The following is a 25,785-nucleotide window of genomic DNA, read 5'->3' as shown; positions in this document are numbered from 1 at the left end:
ATCATTTTTGGTGTAACTTTATTTTAAAAAATATCTTATTTTAAAGCAGATCTATGTTTACTAATATTTTCAACATGATTAGTGAATTTATATTGCTTATAAATTACATATGTGTTTGGCAGTTACATTAACATAATGGAAAATAATACCCGTCAAATATCAAGTCATCAACAAAGATCAAGAAGGGTCGAAAATGAAAGGAAGAGGAGACAAAATATGAGCAACGAGCAGAGAGAAAACCATTTGTCGAGACGACGTGAAAATTATAGGCGGCGGAAAGAGAAAGATAAACAAGCTCAAACATCTCGCCCTATAAACAGTCAGTCGAGAATTCCATTTCAAAACTTTATAAATATGACTTTTCCAAGATCACACTTTCAAGGACCTCATGATAATGAAGTCGGCCCAAGTAGAATTACACATGTTAATGATGTTGCACTTGGTTGGTGATGATCAATATATACATTATATATCACATTGTATAATTTTGTTCTCTTTCGTCATATCTCATTTTATGTATTTAAACTCGCATGTCGTAATTGCACATCACTTAATCAACGAAACAACATGAGTCAATCTGATACAGGTATAAGGGATATTGTTCTAAGTATGCGAGTAGTAATTTTTACACATGTATATATATATTAATTATTATTTTTGTATCAGATGATATGGATGTTGATGAAGCTTTGGAGGACGGGGTAATATCATATGTTAACATGGCTGCTAGAGAAAATGGTGCATTATCATGTCGTCCTCAAGGTATGTTCATAAACATTTTGTGTCAAATAAATGTAGATTTTACTCAAGTGACATAAAATTTAAAATGATGCAATATTAAAATATTCTAATTGAGGCATCTTGCATACATTTTTTATTTGTACTAGCGTCCAAACGGACACTCTGTGCCTGTTTATCCGCTTTTTTATCGTGTTAACGCGTAAAAATTAGCATAAAATTATGAAAATTAGTATAAAATTATGGATTTACTTTTTCTTATGTTGATTGAAAACTGGAATAATAATGTATTCGAAGTGAACGTCTATCAACCTTTTGTGATTATGTGTTAAAAAAATAAAAGATATTGAAAACAATAAAAGAACAATAATGAATAGCATACCTTCCACCAGATGATATAAAGATTAAAGAAAACAATAAAATAGAGATTAAAGAATAAAGAAAATTATAGAAAACAATAAAATAGAGATTAAAGAATAAAGAGAATTAAAGAGAGAGAAAATAGAGATTAAAGACTAAAGAGAACATAAAAAATAGAGATTAAAGACTATAGAGAATAGTGGAGGGCCTGATTTGAATGAAATCTATCCTCTTCCCTTCTCTTTCCTTTCCATTTTCCACTTTCCATTCATTTGTTCTGACAGTTACACTTTTGATAATCTCCATTGTTAACCTCCCCTTTATTGCTTGCTATGAAAATAAATATAAAAGGAAAGGTAAAAAACCTAGGTTATACATTCAACTGTGCAGCCATTTTTTTAAAATTAATTTTTAATTTTTAAAATTGAAAAGGTTAGATTTGAAATAAAAATAAGCTACACTAAAACAAACTTTTGGCTTTATATATTGTTATTTATCTATACCTATAGATAAATGGGACTCTTTTGGTGTGGCCTAATTTAATTCCATCAGTTTAATCATTTTGTAATTAGATTCAAGCTACTGTCACTACTTCCAAATTCACTAATATCAGTGAATGTAGCCTCATACTTAAGGAGCGTCCAAGTAATCACCATCAATACAACCTTCCAACTGCATAACAAGTTGCGACAATTATTGTTGGATGTGATGCAGATTCTACGGAATATGGAAGGGATATTAATGTCATCCGTCATGATGAAAATCTCAAAAAAGTTTAAGAGACAAAGGGATATTATGATCCTTTGCAATATCCTTTATTATTTTCATTTGGGATGCATGGTTGGGACGTCAACACAATAAATTATAATGGACGAAGAGTGTCATGTCGATCATATTACAGTTACATGCTTTAGGTAAATTTAGATTAATTTTAATAGATATTATACTTGGCTAAGCATTATTTAAAAAACTCTACATTTAACACCGACATTTTTTTCAATCAACTATAGATTTGTCTAAATGATCAATCAATGTTGTTAAATGCGGGTCGACTATTGCAACAATATGTTGTAGACGATTATGTCAAAATTGAATCAGGGAGGTTAAGGTGGATTAAAGAGCACCAAAGTGATATACATGCTGAATTGTACCAAGGTTCACAGGATGTTTTGCATGTTGGTGAAACTAATACGAGTACAAATTCATATAACATAAATATACAGTTTTTGATTAGTTATTAGTTTTACTTATAATGCTAATCATTCATGTATTCTAATACTAATTCCTTTCATGAATCATCAAAGAAAACATTGGAAAAAGAACAATTTTTCCATCATCATTTATTGGCGGTCGTCGAGACATGACACATTGTTATTAAGATGACATGTCTACTGTTCTTAATGACTGTAAACCAGATATTTTTCTAACAATGACATGCAATCCTTCTTAGAGGGAGATAACATCATAACTTTTGTCTTTTCAAACACCACAAGATCGTCCAGATTTGCTAAAAAGAATATTTCGTTTGAAATTCGAGCAATTGAAGGATGATGTTATTAATAAAGGAGTCTTGGGAAAAGTTAAAAGCTACATGTATGTCACTGAATTTCAAAAGCGAGGACTTCCGCATGTGCATATGTTATTGGTCTTAGAAAGTAACGATAAGTTGCGTGACCCAAAAGATTATGATAGTATGGTAAGAGAAGAAATACATCAATTAGAATGTGAGCCACAGTTGAATGAAGCTCTTGTAAAACATATGATCCACAGACCTTGCGGCGTAATCAACCGAAAGTCTCCATGTATAAAAGACGGACGTTGTAAGAAAATGCATCCCAAACAATTCTTGGATGAAACACGTCAAGGCACTGATTCATATCCCGAGTATAGGAAAAGGTTTGATGAATCTATATCATTAGGTAGAGATAGGTTTATCAATAATAGATGGGTGGTTCCTTATAACTCTAGGTTACTGTTAAAGTATGACTGTCACATCAATGTAGAGATTTGCACTAGCATTAAAGGTATCATGTATCTATATAAATATGTGTACAAGGGCCCTGATCGTGTGGCTATGGAGGTTCATAAAGGATCATACATGGATAAAATTCAACAATATGTTGATGCAAGATGGATTTGTGCTCCCGAGGCATTATGGAAAATATTTCAATTCACTCTTTACTGATTATATCCTTTGGTTGAAAGATTGCATATCCACTTGCCGAACCGCCATCAATTGCGCTTTTAGGATCATCAGCGAATTGCAGATGTGTTAAATAATGAAAGCAACTCCAAAATAATGCTCACACAATTCTTTGCATTGAATCTACGACATCCACAAGCAAGAAATTATTTGTATAGAGAGATTCCAGAGCATTACTGTTGGAACAAGCGGGACATGGAATGGCATCGCAGGCGGTCAACAAGAAAAGTTATCGGGAGAATCTATACGGCATCATCTTCGAAGGGAGATAAGTTTTACTTGCGACTATTGTTATCTCATGTCACAAGTCCAACCAGTTGGGAATATCTTCTTACAAATAATGGCATGACTTTCAATACATTCAAAAAATGAGCCAAGGATAGGGGATTTCTAGAGACTGATCAGACTATTCGTGATTGTTTGGTTGAGGCTACGAGTCTCCGAATGTCATATTCTTTACGAAGGTTATTCGTGACGATTTTAATATTTTGTGAACCTACTTATGTTATAGGCCTTTGGAATGATTTTTTTACACATATGGCAGAGGATTATCAAACAACTAACAATATTATGGAATCAAACTTAACTAATATGTTGTTGAAGGACTTGAATGAACTCTTAAACCTGCACGATAAAAAAATTGAAGATTATGATCTTCCATTTTAACCCCCTAATATAATACACATAGATGCAATTCCAAATATCATACAAGAGGAGTTAGCAGTCGATATCCCCAATGAAGATATTGAATCTGTTGCTAAGTTAAATAATGATCAAATGATTGCATTCAAAACCATTATGAATGTAATTGTTCAAAAACACAGTGGGGTATTTTTTGTTGATGGTCCAGGAGGAACACGTAAAACATTCCTTTATAGAGCATTAATTGCAAGTTTAAGAAGTAGAGGAGAAATTATCTTAGCAACTGCATCATCTGGTATAGCTGCAACATTGTTACTCGGTGATAGGACTGCATACTCTCGATTTTAGATACATATTGATATACAACCGAGTTCTATTTGTGGTATTCAAAAGCAAAAAGATATTGCAAATCTCATTAGAGTTGTTGCCGCAATAATTTGGGATGAAGCACCAATGACAAACAAAAATTGTTTGGAAGCCTTAAATCGATCATTACAAGACATTTGTAGCAACAATGATCCATTTGGTGGAAAAGTTATGATCATGGGGGGAGATTTTCGTCAAGTTCTTCGTGTTGTAAGAAAAGGTACTAAGGCACAAATGATTTCAGCGTGTATTGTTCAGTCTCATTTATGGAATTATACCACGATTTTGCATTTGCGTCAAAATATGCGATCATTGCATGATCAAAAGTTTGCAGAATTTCTTATTCGCATTGGTGATGATGTTGAACCTACCAAACCAAATGACATGGTGAGGTTACCTTCACATATTGCAATCCCATGGGAAGGTGACCATTCCATACAAGTGATAATCCAACATATTTTTCCTAATTTAGAATTGCATGGTTGGGATGCCCCATATATGGTACAAAGAGCTATTTTGACACCAACAAATGATGATGTCCATAAATTGAATCATATGATTATCAACCAGTTTTTAGGAGAAGAACATAATTTGTTGTCGTTTGACGAGGTTGAATGAGATAATCATGATTTATACCAGCAAGAATTCTTAAACTCAATTGCACAAGGTAGTTTTCCGATGGATGAAATACTTTGCTCTGTCGGTTGGAGCTCCACAGTGATAACAGATAAAACACAACTTTGGAAAATGGTGAAAAGAGAAATAATATCTCAAAGGATGAAGAGGTTTTTATTTAATTCACTTAAATTATTACTCTGGAATATTTTTGAATGCATGAATTTAACTGATATTTATGGTTTATGTAAATAAAACCATATATATTTACTAAGTCCATTATTTTCCTTATTTACCAGAAATCCAGGTAATTCAGAAACAAGTCATAGTTGTTGTTCTACCAAATCTAGACTAAAACAAAGTATCTTCATTCTCCAAGTATTATTTGTGTCACAATAAACCATATTATATTCAAACGATTAAAATGTTTTAAATGTATTTCTTTGATGATATGACATTTTGTCACGTATTTGTAGTTTTTTAAATCTCAAAAGCGCATTGATAAAGAGATGTACGAAGAATTGATTCGAATCATTATAAGGTAAAAAAAACTTGTTACACTACTTACTATTAATTTTACTATCTTGTTCTTTTTTTTTTTTAAATTTAAGAGTCTTATATTTTTTCTTTACTACGGAAAACAATTGCAGGGAAAAAGAAAATACTTCGAATAGAGATTTCATGTTCGACATTCCTCTTAAAGAACGTTATTGATTACACAGTATCAATATTACTTTGCATGCTTCGATATAATTTTGAATATCTTTGTTTATCATTTTCAAAGTGTAATAATATTATTTTTAATGCGACCTACAATAAAAACCTCAAAAAAGAAAAACGAACATTTATTTTTCTCTGCTGTGCGCATTAAAAAAAGCGGGCAGTGCCCGTCTGAACGCTAGTTTTAAGAATATAAATTGTACTATTAATAGTATGTTGCTTTGATTATTATTTTTTTTTTCAATTTTGAAAATATAAATTATACTATTAATTAATGTATGATGCTATTTAATTTAATTGTTGATTTTTCATGCTATAAATAAATTAAATAAATGAAATATAAAGATTAAAAATATATAAACACATTTTATTTTGATAAAAAAAATTACGGTTTGTATTCACATTCATTTAAGATTTTTCACAATATATAACTTTTTTGTGTGGATAGTGTGTCTAGTGAGATTGTGTAGAAATTCCTAAAGAAGAAGTTAAGATTATATATATTTGATTTATCCATGATATGTACGAAGGAGGAGGTATCAACTAGTGTATAAACACAAATTGGAAAGACAAACGATTTTTCCATTACAATAGGTTTGAATCAAGGATCAACCTTAAGACATATTTTTTTACTTTAATTTTGGATGTCTTTACGGATGACATCCAAGAGCTAGCACCGAGATGTATGCAGATAATATAGTTCTATTTGAAGAGGCGAAGGAAGATTTAATTGAGATGTTGGAGACGAGCTTTAGAAACATATGACTCTCGCCTAAGTAGAAGTAAGACGGAATATATGGAATGTAAATTCAGCAAAGGAAAAATGTTTTTAACCTAGAGGTGAAAGTTGGAAACCATATCATCACATAATTCACGTGATTTAAATATTTGGGTCCGTAATACAAACGGTGGAGAGATATAAACCATCAAATTCAAGTTGGGTCGTTGAAATGGAGGGGGACTTCAGGGATTTTATGTGACATAAATGTACCTCTCAAATTGAAGAAGAATTTTTTATCGGATTGCGGTAAGGCCTGCAATGTTGTATGAGACAAGATGTTGGGCGCTTAAGAATCAACACGAGAATAAAATAAGTATAACAGAGATTAGGATGCTAAGTTGGATTAGTGGCAAGACTAGACATGATAAGATTAGAAATGACAATATTGGAAAGAGTGTTGTGGTAAGACCTATAGTAGAAAAGATTATAAATGACAATATTATAGAGAGTATTGAGGTATCATCTGTAGTCGAAAAGATGGTGAAAAATAGACTTCGGTGGTTTGAGCATGTAGAGAGAAAACTTGTAGATTCTGTGATAACGAAAGTATATCAGATGAAAAATAGTTAAATAACTAGAGATAGAGGAAGACCTAGGAAAAGTATAAAAAAATTATTAAGAAAGACCTTAAAATTAATAATTTGGATAAAAATATTGTCTTAGATAAAACATTATGGCGGAAGTTGATTTATGTAACTGATTCCATTTAGTCGGATAAAGTTTGGTTGTCGTTGTTGTATAAAAATTTCTTGATATTTAAAAGTATATAAATTTTGATAGATTCTTTTATGAGTGAATTTTAAAATGCTTTAATTTGGAACTATGTTATTTAAAAAACAAATTTTAGAACGTATTTGATATCATATATCAATATCTCTCTTTTCTACTTTGTGATATTATATTTACATGAATTTCGAAAATGCATTAATATAGTAAATGAACTTTTTTTACATCAATTTTAAACGTCAAAATATTATTATTTTTTAGTTGATAATGCATATACATTCCATGATTCTCAATATAAGAAAATTTTGTTTTTTAAATTTATTAAATCCAAATCTATATAATTATTCAATAAGTCTAAAAATTGAATTTTTTTTATATTAAAAATCAGAGGAAGTTGTCATTTAACAATTTCACTCAAATTCTTAAGAATTTCATTAAATCTTCCAATATTTCTTCTATTTCATTTGATTTGATTTTTCTTTTATTTTCTTTTACTCATTTGATTGTTTTCCTATCATGTGCATAATATGATTAACATGCATGTGATAGTTGCAAATTTTTATTGAGTTTATTTGTATTGATTATTAACATTTCTCTAACATTTTTTATTTGATTAGGATATTTTTAACATAACAATTTTTTGTGTGGAAATCTTCAAGTACGACTAAGTTATTGTTTATATTCTTTGAATGTCCTTTTAATTGATATTATTATCATTATTAATAAATGTATTCTTTATGTTCCTTTTTAAATATTATTTTTTGACTCTTTAATTGTTATTATTTATTAAATAATAATTCTTTTTTTATTAATAATATTTTTAATTATTTATTAAATTAATTTTCTTTTTTCTTTTTGTAATCATTATTTATAGGTAATTTTGACAAAAATATAATTAATATTATTTTAAATTTTATAAATAACAATTAAAAATTAATTTTTTTTTTAAAAAGTAACACTTAAAAAGAAACGGAGGGAGAATTATTTTAACATGGGTTGATTTTGAGAAAATCGATCAACTTGTGAATTTGAAATCTTATGAAAAGCTTTGATATGTAATTTTGTATCCTAGTGATTTAGACCATATGATTTATCGCAAACTCTCTAGCATCCAAACCAATGATGATCAAAAGCGAGAATTATTTAAGATTAGAATAATGTGTATATAAATTTAGAGTTTTTTTAATTAAATTTTTATAGTAGAGTTGCGTCCGCTTTTTTATTAAACTTTTATAGTAGAGTTGCGTCCGCAGGAAATTTGATATTCTTAGACGTTTATTTTCTTTGATCACACGATCCCATTGCTTTATGGAGTATTTAGAAATTTTAGAATATTTAACTTTAACATTCTTCAATTAAATCTGACACTCTTTTAGAACACTTTTATCATTATATTTCTTTTATAAAAACTATTTTTCTTTTTAAATTTATTTATTTTATTGAAAATTTATACGGAAAGAATCAGTCTCATAAAAAGACAATGTCGATATTTTTCACGGGTGGAAAGGAAGCACCCACCTCATATACATAAGGACCGGGTGGTAAAAATACACCACAATAATATAATCCATTTATATTTCTATTATTACATTTTTTTTAATATCTCGTAATCACAAATATATAATAGAGTTTTGTATGGGAAAAGAACCACAGTAAACTAGAGGAGTGTTTGAAACTCATGGCGATTCAGGTGAGTTCTTCTTCTTCTCCATGAATTAGTCTCTCTAGTCTAAAACTCGTGATGATAATAAAAAATTGTGATAGGCATGGTTGATGGACGATTGCAATGAAGATCCAAGGCTTCCTCACCTTGGCAACACCACTCAATTTGTTTCGTTGGATCAATTAGCAGAACTCGGGGTTTTATACTGGAACCTGAATCCTAATGACTATGAAAACGATCCAGAATTGAAGAAAATTAGGGAAGCTAGAGGATACAGTTACATGGTATTGTTAATTTCAGTTTTCAATTATTCATATTCTGTTTTTTTCGGGTAATACATTGAAAATGAGTTTTTCTTTGTAGGATGTGCTTGATTTATGCCCACAGAAAGTTGAAAATTACGAAGAGAAGTTGAAGAACTTCTACACTGAGCACATTCATGAGGATGAAGAGATTCGGTATTGTTTGGAGGGGAGTGGCTACTTTGATATTCGAGACAAAGGTGATCGTTGGATTCGCATTTGGATCAAGGCTGGTGATCTTATCATTTTACCAGCCGGAATCTACCATCGGTTCACTCTTGACATGAGTAACTATGTGAAGGTAATCATAGCTATCACCAAATGTTTAAGTTTGCTTAAAACTTCAAATGGATAAAGATTAAAGGCTTTATGTTGATGGATTAGATTTAATTGTTTTGTTATATGCATATGTATGTGGTTATGTGCAGTTAATGAGGTTGTTTATGGGGGAGCCAGTATGGACGGCTCATAATCGACCACAGGAAGATAACCCTGCTAGAAAGGAATACATTAAGGGCTTCACTGAGAAAACTCGAGTGCCGCTTGCAGCTCATTAGGCCCTTAGATATCTTGTTTGGGACATTATAACTTTATAGTTTGTGAAGAACTCTCTAGTATGTTATGTTTATTGTATAGATTTTGTCATAAGAGAAGACATATGTATGAACCTAAAACAGATCAAGCTTGGGAAGAAACTGTCTTAAAAAGTCTTGAGAGCATTAGTAAATGTTATTTTATGTCTGTGTTTGTTGTTCAACCATGCTTGTCTCTTCTCCTTTAAGCTACTATAGAGTTGGGTTATTTAAATTTTATGTTGAACTATTATAAATGTATGTTTGATTCTGCAGAAGAAAAAACTTATTTTTATCAAATTAATTTTACTTATAAGTGAGTTGAAAGCAAAAATAGTGTTTGGATATATTAACTTATGAGGGATTTTAAAATTCATATTGTTTGATTTGTTTGATCAAAATGAATTTTGTAAGTGCACACGCCTATAATAGTTAATTCCTGATAAGTTGTAACCTCAAGCGGATTAAACTGTTTCTGGTGAAAGATTTGTTGGTTCCTTCCTTGCCAAAATTTCTCTAGAAGTGCACACACAACTTCAGCCCCTCTTTGATCCCTGCAATTAAACCAATTCAACAACCACATCTTTAGCTCGACATTTCTAGAAATGTGAATACACAGAGGTGGTGTAAACCACACGCGTTTTGCAGAATGACAGTTCAAGAAAATATGCTTTTTAGTTTCAGTTTCATTATAGCATAAGGGACATACATGGTTAATTTTCATTTGTTTCATGTTTAAATTAACTCTTGTTGGGAGAATCCCCTTCACAGGTCTCCAAAGAAAATTCCTGTAGTTGTTCGGTAGGGGTATGTGCCATATTCCTTTCTATAATTTGCTCTCGTTTCCATTAGAAATCCATGCCTGCAGCCTCCTGTTCACTTCTCCTAGGTGGTGATAAGCAAACTTGACTGTGTATTCCTGTCTTTCTCTGCGAACCAAATTAATTTGTTTTCAGGGAGTCTAAAAGAGAGTGGAATATTTACTGTTGGGCCGACTACTTTAAAGGAGCTGCAATCCTTACCGAACCTTCTTATCCTACGAGAGCTATCCTACAGATAAATATAGAGGATCCAAACTCCAGATACATCTAGCATCTCTCTCTGCGATTCACACCTAACAAATAACAAGTTGTTATTATCTCTCCACTATATAGAGAAAGCATGTCAGTTTAGGTATTCAATTTTAATTCATTATTTGCCCTCGCGTACTGACTTGAACGCTGAAGTGCTAACATTATAGGTAAGCCCCCTCTCCTCCGTATCAGAAGCTCAGATACACCATTATCATTGATCTCACTCCATTTATGGTTTCAGTACGGAACAGTGACGCTGTCTGTGGGAATCGACTCGATTCCCGTGTTTTTTCACGATCTCATGTTTGTTCTTCGAATCGTTAGTTTGAAACCTTTCGGTTCATTAGATCAAGAGCTCCAGAAATCGAACACTAAGATCCATCGCGTTTGATCCGATAAAATAACCTATGAACTTTAATTTATGAATTTCTCGATCTCTGACTCCTACACTTCTCGATAATGGTTGGGTTACTCACTTCGCTGCAGCATGATAAGCACTACGCTCAAGCATCGACCAGTCAACCACCTCCAGGCTCCTCAGATAGTTGGATATGTCCAAGTGCCTCCGATTGGACCTTCAATTTTGCCACCAGTTTCACAACCTAAATCCTTACCTATTTTCTAACTATTGCATGCTAACCTTGGGTTGCAATGGGCCAATGAATTGTTGAACATCATCTTCAACATCGTTCTAGAGCAGGATTCACAAGAAATAGAGGAAAGGTTTCTTCGTCTCGAAGAAAGCCCGTACAATGCACCTCCACGAGGAAATACAGTCTAATAGGCTATATCAAAGAGAGCTAAAATCGACATTCATGAGTCGACCACAACAAGGAAAGATGAAGCTCCAAAGTCGAATAATCAGCAGAGGAGCAAAAGGCGCCAGAGCCCTCCCCAAATCTCCGAAGAAGATCAAGGCTGCCACACTCCTCCCTCAGACCAGGTAGAAAAGCACTCGTCAAAGAATCCACAGAAGATCTACGACAACTGAATGCATCACGGGAAAAGATCTATGAAGACTACACTAACAAAAAGTTCCGAAAGGGAGGAATTGGAGTCCCATTTCCCATTTGGGAGTCGTTTAGAACGAACAAGATCAAGTATTTTCGCTTCCATAAGAGATATGGCCATAACACTGACTATTGCATCTAGCTGAAGGACGTTATTGAGGGATTGATCAAGAGAGGCCAATTGTCTAAGTGCGTGAAAGGAGGAAAAAGAGAAAGGGAAGAGTCTCCCAAGGTTAAATCTCTTTCTAAAACTGCCGAAGCTAGGACCAGTTGCGAAGATAAAGAGGCCAACAATGGGGAAACGCCAACATATTGCTACCATCACTGGAGGAGCACCCCTAGTAAACCTACCCTCTAAGGGAACCATGAGGAGAAACATTGTCAAGATGTTAACCTTCCATAAAAATGATTAAAGTGTGTCGATGAAAACCTCTAGTCGTCTTATGTCAGGGTTCCGAGACTCTAAGAAAGTGGGAGGAACTCTAAACAAAATCTCCCCGTTAGTGATTATAGCTAAAATCGAGCAGTTCGATGTCTCTCAAATTTTAATCGACAATGACATATCGTGAGATACCATCTATTCTAAATTGTTTGAAAAATGGGTCTGGAAAGAGGAAGCTTATGGTTGTATGAAGGTTCAGACATGTAGGAATTGAATGGTACGACCACTCGTCTGTGGGGGGTACGTCGAGCTAATGATATCAATAGGAAAAGGGAAAGGCGTGTGGTCCTTCAGTTTGCAATTCATCGTGGTCCCTTGCAGAAGCATCTACAATTGCATTTTTGGTAGACACTTCACAACCACCTTGGATGTCGTGGCTTCGCTGGTCCATCTTAAGCTCAAATAACATAATCTTCAAGAGGAAACGGTTACCACCAATGCTAATCTCGAGAGATAAAAGAGAATCTATCAAGCACTCCAACAACACCAAGGAAAAGGCATGGCAATGTAAATCAACATGGCTTTCCTAACCGGTCGCCTTAGAAGCATGAACATTCATCACTTAAAAATTAATTGAGCAAACAAAAAACAAACAGGGAGAATAAGCGACAGCTAGCCCTCCACGTTATGTTTTTCTTTATTATTTACGTTATACGTTCTGTATGTATAACCATATTTCTCAGGTGTAGGATTAGTTCTCAAATATGAATAAGTATTGCAAGTTCTGAATTATCCATTCCTTTGTGATTGTGTAAGGTAGAAGTTAGGTTAGGGTGTTGTCACAAGCGCCATGCATGTGCGACTACAACAATTAATTCCCTATATCGCAAAGCGCACACACAAAGAAATTCAGATGTGTTGTTGCAAATGCCAGACACATGCGACTATAGTAATCAATTCCTCACTAGAAATAATGATTCACCCCCTCTAGAAGCTAGACACTCTAGAGGTCGTGGTTGGTTAGCCACACGTCTACCTTGGATCGGGTTTTCACTTGGGAAGGGGAAGGGGAACTAATCTTTGGTTGGGAACAACCTTATAGACTTCCAATAAACTTTGAGGGAAGACCTTGTAAGTTTGCGCGAAATCCATAACCATATACTCAGGGTCACCCAAACATACCTCAAACAAGTAAAATATTTAACTACAAATATCCACATATCTATTTGTTTACTACAAATGTACTTTAAACATAGGATATGGACAAAAAAAGAAAAAAAGAAGAGAGAAAGGCTACCCCATCAGGGAAACGACTTCCTTATCCTTAAGCATCTGGTTTGAACAAACCTGCTCCCTCAAAACAGGCAGGGGATCTCAAAATATTGCACTTGCTGCAAGGCATTCTCAAAAGATTATAAGACATCCCTAAGACCGGCGATCATACAATCATCAAATGTTGAGCTCGAGAAGCATTCTCGAGACACAAATCTTTCAGTTCTCTTTGAGTCTTCGAAAGAGACACTTAAGTGGACCTTAAAGTATCTCAGACAGAAACTAAAAACTTCTCCTTACTTGCTACACTCGTCACCAAAAGAGTCATATGGTCGGTAAGAGAGCTAGGAAGATTAAGGGGGCATAGAGCATCTTCTATCCTGGTAAGAGAGATGGAAGTTATTTGTATTTCTTACATGTATGTATCTCTTTGGATTGTTAGGCTACATGCATTTCCCTCTAGTCGACAATTCTCTTCTCGTTGCTGGTTGGACCAAAGGGCATCCCGGTGACCACACCCACCAATAGCCAAAGCAGCAGAGGCACACTGAGTGTAACACGCTAGACTTTCCAATTCTTTCTCCAGGGCACGCCCAAATAATTTTGCCAAATATGAGTAGTCTTCCTCCGAAGCATAAACCTCGCGTCCTTAAGGAGGACTTGGAACTAACCATATCAATGGCATAAGGGCCGAGAGACCCAAAGAGGAAACGTTCCTGGAGGGCTTCGAAGAAGTACAATGGAAAATTATAGTTCGTATTAGTCAGATTCTCTGCCATAGGAGACATAGCACCCCCTCATCCTTGTCGCGGCGCAAAAAATACCCGAGTGTAAGGAACACTCGAAATATAAACAAAACAGAGTCGCCTTCGAACTTTATTTATTCTGAACTGAGAAAGGGAAAATATCGATAAAACCCTTGAAAAAACAAAAAGAAACTGGTCGTCGCAACCAGATCGGGTTCGGGAGTCAGTTATTCAAGGGGAAGGTATTATCACTCCTCACATCCGTTGTACTCAACGGGACCCATTTAGTTAGTTTTGTGCAAAAGTGTTAGTGTGATATTAGTTTTCAATCTTTTACTTATCTAGTGAGAAAAGAGAAAAGAAGAACATTTTTTATCGAAGGGGTGCCTGTCGCATTACGCGAAAAACCGGCGGGAAAAGAAAGAAACAACAGAGCCGCCACCGTGCGTTATTTATCCCAAAAGAGGGAAAGGAAACGCTCGAAGTAAACCTAGGAAAGATCATGGTCTCGCGACCAAAGAGAATGGGTTCGGGAGTCGGTTATGCGAAGGGAAGGTGTTAGGCACCCTACGCATCCGTAGTACTCTACGGGATCCACGCACAGAAGGAAGGAAATTGGTTGCTAAACACTGCTCAAACTCACACACACTGGCTGAAAGAGACAAAAGAAACTGACTGAAACTGACTCGGCAGGACATCGTATCCTGGGCCTACTTAGTCTATCAGGCATAGACATCAGAGTCGAAGTAGTTCGGACTGGGGAAACGACACATGCTCGCTAGGATATCGTATCCTATGCATACGTATCTTCTCGGACGAGAGAAGAATCAGAGCATTCGTAGCTCGACTGACACGCACACAAACAAACAAGACAAAGGCAAACGTGGAGCCTGAATGCCAATCGCTGGACTTACATCAGCATCCGAACCTAAACACACACAGGAAACCAACTGCCAATCGCTGGACTTATGTCGGACTCCAACCAGAACACACACAAGGGGTTAATAGGGAGTCGGGGACTCAGCCTATAACTGTCAAACACACACAAACAGACAGACAGCAAATGCTAAGGAGTCGCGGACTCGAGCCTAGCAAAGGTCAGACAACACACACAAAAGAAAGAAAAGGCGCCCGGAGAGATCAGCTCAATCTCCTGCCTACATACTTCATCTGGTATGAAGATCAGGGCGATGTAGTTCCCCTACGCAGGGATAAGGATCTAGCCTAACCAGATAACAGAGGGAGACACAACACTAGGGAGACTACGACTCGAGCCTAGATGTTGTCATGCAAAATCAACCCTAAGTTAAGGTTCCTAGCTAAATGGCACAAGGGCCAACCTATCCTAGACAAGGCTTGCACAGGAAGCAAAGTCTCGATTGCAACAAGGGCAAGAGAAAGGGGATATCTCAATCACAACAGGGGTGAGAGAAAAGAATTAGTGTTAGTGGTTAGTCAAACTCGGCAAGACATCGCGTCTCGTGCCTACGTATCTCATCTGAACATGAGAATCAGAGTTGCCGTAGTTCGGCCAAACAACTCTAAGCATGGCTCACACAGGAGGTAAGCCACACAGACCTGACTTGCACAGGAAGCAAGTCAAGCACAACCTACCTTGCACAAGGGCAAGTCTAAGCTACACCTAAAGAGGCAAAGCAAACAGGCAATCACAATCACAAGAAGCACACTCTATATGCATACAAGAGGCTCAAGCAAAAGGTTAGGCACTAGGGCCAACTGGAATAGGGTAAGTGTTGCTCTTAACCTTGCCATTGAGGGGCTAAGGTGAAGCAGATGAAAGGATGAAGTGAGGATGAGACCTCACAGCTCTTATCCCTGGCCAGGGAGAGCTAATAGACAAATGAGCATGGGTCCAGAAAGTGGGAACCCTTCTATACTCGAAGACTCTGACACTGTACACTTTGTACAAGACCTTGGGTTTGTATCCCAATGCATCAACACACAGCAGTGTGAGCAGAGGGATGACACAACAAGAGTAATGGGGGATAGATTACATATCCCTACCTTCCACCAATTGCCTTTTTGAAGGACTTTCAATATGTACATGGACAATTTTAAACACACACAAGCATGGCCTCTTAAGGAGGACTTCAGACAGTTTGCCCGGTCAAATAACAGACCGGGTCTCCAGACTACATGAAGTAAAAGAGATTATACCTCAAGCAAGTTGCTAAAAAGCAAAGCAAATCAAGTTCAGAGAACTTAGGCAACTAAAGTACCTGAAAAAGTCAAACCAGTCAGTATGCAATTCAACAGTTAAAAGCAAAAGGAATGGGATTCACAAACAAAACAGATGATCAACTGTGCAAAGCAATACTCAAACACATGAGTCACACCTACAAAACAAAGGTCAGCACATGGTAAACAATCAAGTTCAAACAAGTTTGAATGATCTTTGAGGCATTGGTGCTTAACCTGAAACAAAAACTCAATTGTGAGCTCAAAAAGACCACTAGGGCTAGCCTAGGGTCAAAGATGAAAGAAAAAGTCAAAACAGCAAAGAAAAGTCAACCAAAGTCAAGGTCAAACATTTAAGAAGCTATCTCAATTGGATTCACAATCACATCATGCATCATCATCAACTTATAAGCAAAAGAAGGCAAGGCATGGCAAATGAAAGCACAAAAAAGTCAACAGAATGACTTGCATCAAAAGTCAACTCAAACAATTTCAAAAATCACCAAATAAATCACACTCAATCCTAACATCTAGCATGGAAAGCATGTCAAATTTCATGGCATTTGGATGAGAGGAAGGCAGTCAATGAAAATCAAGAAGTCAAACCAAATTTAAGCATGCACAATGAAGGTCAACAAGCATGGGTCAACTTCAAAAAATCATATCAAATTGAAAACAGATGAGAAATGAATGAGATTAACACCAGTGCAAAGCTCAAGGAGTCTAGTTATCACATATGAAATTTCATGATCATACAATAAGATTTGAGAATTTCACAAAAGATTTGGCAACATGTATCACAAAAAGTCAACATTTGACTAGGCAGGGAAGAAAATTCTCAAATAAATGGAAAACAGCATAATTAATTCCAAGAAAATTCATACACAAACTAGACATGTAAGAGATCATTCATGCAAAAAATTGGATTATTTGGAGGCCAGGAAGTGTGTGAACAAAAATCAAGAAAATGCACATCATTGGTGTGACACAAATTGTCACACCCTAGTTCAAAAATTCATAACTAGCAAACCACAAATGATAAATGCACAATCTTTATACCAAAATGAAGATAAATGAGTCTAGTTTCACCACAAAAAATTTCAGGGCCAAAGGATGCATCATGAGTATTTCACAATTGAAATGGCAAAGGGTGTCAAATGTGCATACATGTTAAGAAACTAATTACCAATTAAAATCCAGCCAGTGAAAAATTAATTAAAAATCAAAATCAAATACTAGACATCCATGTGAAGATTATGCAAAACATTTCATGATTTTTGGATGAATAATGAATGAAAAATGAATTGTGCAAGTGGAGTGAATAATTGAATGAAACATGAGCACATAGCATGGGAAACGAGTCAAACAATGGTCAACAGTGGCAGTTTGGTAATATTGAGCATCATTAATCAAAACACTGCGTTTTGAGTGGACACGGGAAATGTTCTCATTGGCTGTTGCCAATGGAACAGTAAATTGGCCAATGAGCAAACGAATTTCTGGGTTTAAAGAAAAACCCTAGGGTTTTAGCATCATGGTTTTGGTTCATCTTCATGTTCATCAACCAAGCTCATCATTAAACAACATCTTTCAAACAGAACCACTCACACAGCAGGGCAATTAAGAATGTTCTTCATGCAAATACATCATAAACAACAAACCAAAACAAACAATGAGAAATTTTCTGGGCAGCTTAAAGTTTCAAAAACAACAGCAAGCATTCATCATCATCATTCAAACATGAAATTTCGAAATGTCCAGAAATCCATACCACTCATGCTAGTATCATCCATAAACATCAAGCAACACAAATCCAACAAGCATAATCATTAAAAACACAACCACATCCAAGAATCGAGCAAAACAAGTTCATGCATACAAATGTAAATCCAGATTTCTTATGATATAGTTGACCATTTCAAACGATTCAAGTTGTAATGGAACGAGCATGGAAAGACCTTTCATAAACATAGCATAGCAAGGCAAATAGTGGAGGTCGATTACTTACTTGATTTTTAAGAAATGGAGGAAACAGGGATGATTTGATGTTGTGAGTGCAAACAGATGAAGTTGAGGGTTGATAATGAAGGATGCTTGAGGAAGCCTAGCTCAATGGTGTTTAAAATCCTCTAAATCTCAGCTTGCCATTTCATGTCCATGAAGAAAACAGAGCAAGAAAATGGCTGTGTTGGTGATGAATAGTGCTTGAGTAAGCTTCCAAATGTTGTTTAGAGCATGGAGGAACCAAGGGTGCTCGTTGTTCTTTGGAACTTTTGAGCAGAAATTCAAATCGAGCCAAGTTGCAAGAATGAGAGAGTGAGGAAATCTGGTAGTGGAGGCTGTGATTCTAGGGTTGGAATGAGCTGAGAAAGAGCTTATATATCATTGTTTAACATCCCTTAATCATGTGGTAAACTTGCTTAGCTTAATGAAACCAAATTGCCAATTGCTAAGTTTGTGCATAAATGAGTAGGGAGGTGCATGTTGTACACGAACTGGGCCTCAAACAGGCTGCAAATCACCTTCCAAGCTGCTGTTTTGTATTTGCTTATGAATTGCTAAGCTTGCTTGGTTCTTATGAGTCCATTTGCCAAATTTCCAATCATGAGCATTGCATATGGAGGGTGTAAGTTTGTGGTCGAATGGGCCTTAAAACAGGCTGTATATGACAATTGTGTTTGCTGTTTTTGGTCTGTACATCAATTGCCAAGTTTGTTTTACTTATGTGAAGCCATTTGCAAGAATTGCCAAATTTGCATTTTGGTCCAAAATGGTGATATAATGGTGGTATGAACATGATTTAGGGCTTGGAGCAAGTTTCAAAAATGATTCTAAACATTTCCCAATTGGCCAAAGTGAGAAAAAGTCAAAGAATCAAAAAGTCAACTATGAGTCAAACTTGGTTTTTAAATGAAATAGGTCAAAAAATGCCATTTTGATTGGCAAGGTTTTGGTTCATGAAATTTATATTTTTGGAAAGAGGAGGAAAAATGTGGTTTGTAGGAAAAAACCCCACCAAATTTGGCCTTATGGTTCAAGAGATATGGCTTGTTGAAGTTCACAAATTTCTGAAATTGAATTGCTCATATCTTGACAACCACACATGGGATTTGAGAGTTCTTGGACTTTTTGAAAATGGGAGAACAAGATCTTCAACTTTCATGTTGGGAAAAAATTCATTTGAAGCTTGTATCATGAAGTAAGTTTAAGATCAAGAAGTTTCCATTTTTGGCAGTTGAAATTACAGGTCCACTTTCTATTTCTGGAAATTTCTGATTTTACTTCAAATTCTTCCATGATGAGGTTTGACATGATAGATGAGGCTTGTACAAGCATGAATGAGCTCCTTCAAATCAATTCTATCCATCAAATCACTGATTAAATCCACAGTTGACCAAGTTTGACTTTTCTAGGGTTTTGGATGACTGAACCACTTCTGATGAATTCCAAACCCTAATTCCTTGAGACCTTGACTTCAAATGATGTCATAAGATGTATGAACTCTTGATTATTGATCATGGTGCCCAAATTCCACAAGAATGGCCACCATCCACTGCTTTGACTGATTGTTGACTGTCTTTGACTTTCTAGGGTTTTGGACTGACTGTGCACTTCTGATGAATTCCAAGCCCTCAACCCTTGACTTGAACACTTCAAATGGGCCTCCAAGTCATGTGAACTTGTTGGACAAACCCTAGGGCCTTTGCTCCTTGAGAAACACCCTTGCTTGATTGGTTGACTGATCTCCTGATCAGTTTGACCTAATTCTTGCTTGCTTGCTCTTGAGGCAACTGGGGACAATGCAATGCTATGCAATGGATCATGATATGCTATGACCTAATATGAGATGGTATGTACAATGATAAGTGCAAATTTGAGGTGCTACAGTGAATATATTCTGGGTTGATTGCTTTTAAGGAGTGATCCTTTAGATATATCGAGTGACTAAACCTTTACTTGTCACTTGCTCTTGGAGGCGGAAGTCTTTGTTTATTTCATGTCAATATGGATAAAGCATACTCATTTCTGAAACGGTTTTCGGAGTCGCACAAGGGCGGAAAACAAGTTTTATTTGTTGAATTTCTTTTAAGTAGAGACATGCATCAAAACATGGAGCTCTACTGCAGTATTCAAATGCCCAAAAATGAAGAGGCCTAAGCCCAATCACTCTTTTTTCATCCAAAAGTTACTATAAAAATGTGTGGCGAATTAGATCAAAGTTCATTGACGGCAGACGATTATTCATACAGGGAGCTCTACAATAGTGCCCAAATAATCGAGAAGGAGAAGGTCGATACCCAATCAATCTTTTTTTTACTATAGGAGAACCAACTTAATTCAAAATAATTATTGTATTTTAAAATGGAAGACGAATGCTCAAACATGGAGCTCTACGGCAGTATTCAGACATTCGAGAAAGAGAAAGTCTAAACCTAATCAAATTCTTCATTTTTATTTTGAAAAGCTTTAGAAAAAAGGGAACGAATTGACGTTGGATCAAGTGTCTGAAGTTGATTTATGATGCATGATTGTATGAATGCATGGATGAATGATACTCAAGCATGACTTCATAAGTCTGAGATACAGATGGAGGATCACACTAATTACTTTTCAAACCAGCGTTCTCACCAGGTGCGGACTAAGGTTTAACAAAGGAACCCCAAGTCATGAATCCATATGAATATTTGTCAGTTACAACAACTACATGTCGGTTGAAAATTCCTTCAAGTGAATATATTCTGGGTGAGGTCTTCGTATCGACCCCCACGAGAACTACATCTCGGGGACCCGTAATACGCAACCATCGACAACGGGTTCTAGACACGGTTCTCAAAGTCATGGATCCTAAAGAATATTTGTCGCTTATGGAAACTATATGACGGGCGTAAACTCCTTCAAGAGAATCTATTCTAAGTAAGGTTCTCATAGCGACCCCTACGAGAATTACATCTCGGGGACCCATACTACGCAACCACCGCCTTAGTAGGCCAAAGGGTTAAAGGTTCTACAAAGGTTCTTAGAATAAATGATCCTCATAAAAACATTGAAGCTTATGGCAATTACATGTCGGGCGACAATATTTTCAAAGGATATACTCTAAGTGAGGTTCTCGTGCCGACCCTTACAAGAATTACATCTCGGAGACCCGCACTACCCAACCATCGTCCTATCTTATGTTTGCACTCTAGACTCGGGTAAAGAGTTTTTTCCTCAAGGTTTATTGTAGTCGAAGTATCCATTTAATACCACATCATAATAGCCACATAACATATATCAAATGAAAATTCAAAGCAAAAAGAAATGAATAAAGCAAGTAATGCAAAAAGATAAACACTCAAACATGCGAGGAAGCAACCTAGAGTGAGCTTGACTTGCTTAGGGAAGGGTCCCCAACAGAGTCGCCAACTGTCGTTACGGGGAAAATACAGAGTCGCCGTCAGATTTTCTTTATTCCTAAGGAAAGGTAAAATATTGAGAAAACCCCAAAATAATGGTCATCGCAGCATGAGCGGATTCGGAAGTCGGTTATGCAAGGGGAAGGTATTAGCACCCATTGCATCCTTCGCACTTGAAGTGAACCATCTAGGATGTTTACGCTTGAATGTGTGTCATTATCTAAATGTTTACTTGCTAAGGGTTTATGGAGTGGAGGTGAAATTTTTTATTAGTGTGCTCGTCAAAGATTTGGCCCCTCGTGTCTAGATATCCTCATTCGTGCAATAAGGAAGTCAGAGCCTCGTAGTTCATGGTAAAAAATGATTGTGTGTTGGTTGTTTTTACCTTGAAAAATGATTTTCGGAGTGATACCCTAATGCACAAAATTGTATTTTGATGAATTGATGTTGTTTTTAGGTTTTGTGAAAAGAGTGGTTGATTTGGATTGGATTACTACACAAATGCACAACCCTAATAGTATTTTTATTATTTTTTAAGTTTTGATTGGAAAAATGCCGCTTGACGTTGGATCAGGGGTTTGCTTGTTATTTTGAAATGGTGACGATCATAACTCTTAAGGTTGGCTAACAAGCATCAACAAACAAAGGAAAGCGAGGAAAAAGGTACACCAAAGTGGGGAGGGGGATACATGAAAAATACAAGGGAATAATGCGAGAAATAAAGGGTCTCGTTGTAAGGTATCCCAAGAGAAAGCCTTGTGTGCGTATTGTGTCCTAAGCTAAGAAAGGGATAATGGAATTACAAAAAATATCTCCCTAGGTTAGTGCCATGAATGCTCTCTTGTAATAAAATATTACAAGTATATGATGCTCCAAATTATACATAGGTCAATCATAAAAGTCTAAGGTCCAAGCATGGGTCCTAACAAGTCCTCTAAGTCTCTTCATTAAGTATTACAAAGAAGATTAAGTATTTTTTGACATGAAATTAACTTGCAAGAAAGTAGAATTTAGAAGTTAGAATTTCATAATGTAAATGTTAGAGATTAGGTTAAAAGAACAATCACTTAAGGACCATCTATCAACAAACCAAAGGACCTAAAGATATGCTTCACCTCGGGATAACCTATCATCAATTCAAAGTGCCAAGAATGATCAATTGGTCATTTATCAACAAGTTTGAATTGAAGAAGATTGAATCAACCAAAGGATATTCATCTATGGATGATTTGAGATGAAGAAGATTAATCAACCAAGCAATCACAAAAGATGAATAAGAGTTGGAATAAAAAGAAATAGAAGTTATTGGTTAGAGGTTAATTTGCATTGAAGAAATTAAGGTGCAAGCAATAAAGAAAATTAAAATCAAATTATAATGCAAATAATCTAATTATTATACTAAAAATGAAATAAAAATAAAATTGAAAAATAAAAATAAAAATAAAAATAAAATTGAATTAAAATGCAACTAATCAAATTATACTACTAATAAAATGAAATTAATTGCAAAATAAAGAAAAATAAAAATAATTGATTAAAATAATAGAAATAAAATCAAGAGTTGAATTATGTTGGAAAAAATATAATTAAAATTAAAACAATAAAAAAAAATCAAAATAAACAAACTAGGGGGCAAACTGGACAAGGAGGTCCAGATAGCACTTGGATCAAGCCCATGGCGCTAAGGCCCATTACCAAAGTCAATGTTTGACTAAAAGCCAAGAGCAACCCTCATCTCATCAGATCCGTTGGATCTGATCCAAAGGCTCACACGTATTGTTAAAAGGACTCACGATAGCCATCTGATCTGAATACTAAATAAAGTATGTTAAACACGTGGCCCCGATTGCATGGACTAACACGTGCTAAGTCAAACATGATGCACCATGTTCTATCACCCATATCACATGAAACAACCAACCAGAATATGACAAATGAAAAAGAAATATTTAAATGAAATGAAAATAGAGGGAGAGAGAATATGCTTCACGACGAAGAAATTTCATCTTCTTCCTTAAGACATGAACATTGAACTTCTACATCTCAAGGTTTCATTGCACAATTGTATGCTCATTGCACTCAACCTGGATCGTGGATGTGTGCTCCATGCTCAGGTTCATTAATTGAACCTGATTGGCTCACAAGTGAAGAACACGAAACCATATTTCAAAAATAAAATAACGATGAAGTAGTTATAGATGATCAAAGGTTAGGGGAAACGTTCAACACACAACCACGAGTAGACTGGTAACTAGTTTGAATTGAATTGAGCACACTTTCTACCTTGCCAAATGAAATTCTGGTATCAGATATAAGATGTCGAAGGTAATGTCACGACACTAATATATGTTAATACACAATGGATAATAAAACAGAATTGAAAAGCAAATCACACAAGCAATTGTTAACCCAGTTCGGTGCAACTCACCTACGTCTGGGGGCTACCAAGCCAGGAAGGAAATTCACTATAATAGAATTAGTTCAAAGACTATCCGTACACTTCACCAAGTTACAGTCTTTCTCACCTAATCTCTACCCGTGCAATTTCTACCTAAGCACTCTTAGATATGAGAACCCACTCACTTCCCTTACAATCACAAACACGTGATCTTAAACAACAATCCCTTGTGAAAAGAAAATACTTTTCAATTATAATATTCTTGATTTTACTTCACAGTTTCAATCAAGAAGACACACTCTTGATCTTGCTTCAAAGCTTTGATCAAGAAGACAAATCAGTCCAATTCAATCATCTATGGATGACTTGAATGACCTACAGACACAAACCCTAGCTCTCTCTCTAAATTTCGCTCAGTCTTGGTTGTGTGTTCAAACAGGTTTTCTGAGTCCCTTTTTATAGAAACATTGGACAGCTTGAAAACCCTAGATATATTTTCCAATCAAATCTTTTCATATCAGCTGTAAAGATCTCCTTGGAAAATAAACAAATCTGGTTGATATCCCTGATAGAATGCGCCAGCTAGCCATATCTTCAATCAACCAATGATTGCCACCAATTGTGCAATCACAAAACACCAGACATTCATACTGAATGTTCTGTGTACAAGATGTCATGACATCGGGTTTGACATCTGGAAAAATCCTGCATAATCTAGTTTCCTTTTATAGCAGGTACATGATCACACTAAAATTCACCGTATTTCTGACTCCGATTTCGCATGCATTCTTAGCTTTTATTGTTGTTTTGCTTTGTTATTTCTTTGTTTTCTTATGTTTTCAGGTTTTTTTAATAATCGGAGCTTGAATCGGGAAAAGGAGCGAAAAAGGAGTGAAAACGGGCGAAAACCTAGAAATTCAGCGTTTTGCACTTACGGCACCCACCGTGGCGGGCGCCATGGGGTTAGCCATGACGTGGCCACGTCTCAAGACCACTCCTCAACCGTCAAGACCCACGATCCCCACTCCATCATCCCCTGTAGGGACCATGGCGGGCGCCATAGGCCTGTGGCGGGCGCCACAAGGCCAAAATCAGTAACCTCCACTTTTTAGTGGAGGGGCGTCCCTGTCATTTCATGCTTTCAGTTTTTACTATAAATAGGACCTTAGATTTTCGTTTTTCTTCATCCAGAATTAGAATTCTCTAGGCATATATCAGTTATAAAGCAGTTGCCATTCCACATCGGGGTGCCTCTGCAATCGAGTGATCGAGTCTGTAATCTGTCTGTGGTTCGAGTTTTTGGAGCACTCTGGAGGAAGTTAATCCTGCCGCCATTTTAATTCAAGTTCGTATTTTACTTTTATTTATTTCCTGCACTCGCACATTTACGTTGTTTATTTCCTGCACTCGCACATTTACGTTGTTTATTTCCTGCACTCGCACATTTACGTTGTTTATTTCCTGCACTCGCACATTTACGTTGTTTATTTCCTGCACTCGCTTTAAATTACTTTTATGAAAAACTATAAAAAGAATATTTACTTTATCATGTCTAACTAATTCTATAAAGGTTAGAATGTAAGGATCGTAATTAAACCAGTAATCAGTATAATTGTTCGTG

The 25,785-nt window shown here is 35.7% G+C and overlaps 2 protein-coding genes across 2 annotated transcripts; both read left to right on the top strand.

Moving 5' to 3' along the window:
* The first annotated feature begins 2,689 nt into the window (after nucleotides 1–2,689).
* LOC127096163 (uncharacterized) lies at nucleotides 2,690–4,291 on the top strand. The gene is made up of 2 exons (XM_051034773.1): nucleotides 2,690–3,122; nucleotides 3,990–4,291. Exons 1-2 carry the CDS (start codon nucleotides 2,690–2,692, stop codon nucleotides 4,289–4,291), a joined length of 735 nt encoding a protein of 244 aa, XP_050890730.1.
* A 4,385-nt stretch (nucleotides 4,292–8,676) lies between these two features.
* LOC127092759 (acireductone dioxygenase 1) lies at nucleotides 8,677–9,873 on the top strand. The gene is made up of 4 exons (XM_051031647.1): nucleotides 8,677–8,841; nucleotides 8,916–9,098; nucleotides 9,178–9,417; nucleotides 9,545–9,873. Exons 1-4 carry the CDS (start codon nucleotides 8,830–8,832, stop codon nucleotides 9,671–9,673), a joined length of 564 nt encoding a protein of 187 aa, XP_050887604.1. The 5' UTR covers nucleotides 8,677–8,829; the 3' UTR covers nucleotides 9,674–9,873.
* The last annotated feature ends 15,912 nt before the right edge of the window (nucleotides 9,874–25,785 follow it).

The sequence above is a fragment of the Lathyrus oleraceus genome, chromosome 6 (assembly GCF_024323335.1).
Source record: "Lathyrus oleraceus cultivar Zhongwan6 chromosome 6, CAAS_Psat_ZW6_1.0, whole genome shotgun sequence".
Taxonomy (NCBI): Eukaryota; Viridiplantae; Streptophyta; class Magnoliopsida; order Fabales; family Fabaceae; genus Lathyrus; species Lathyrus oleraceus.
This window is presented reverse-complemented; position numbering and strand designations above follow the sequence as displayed.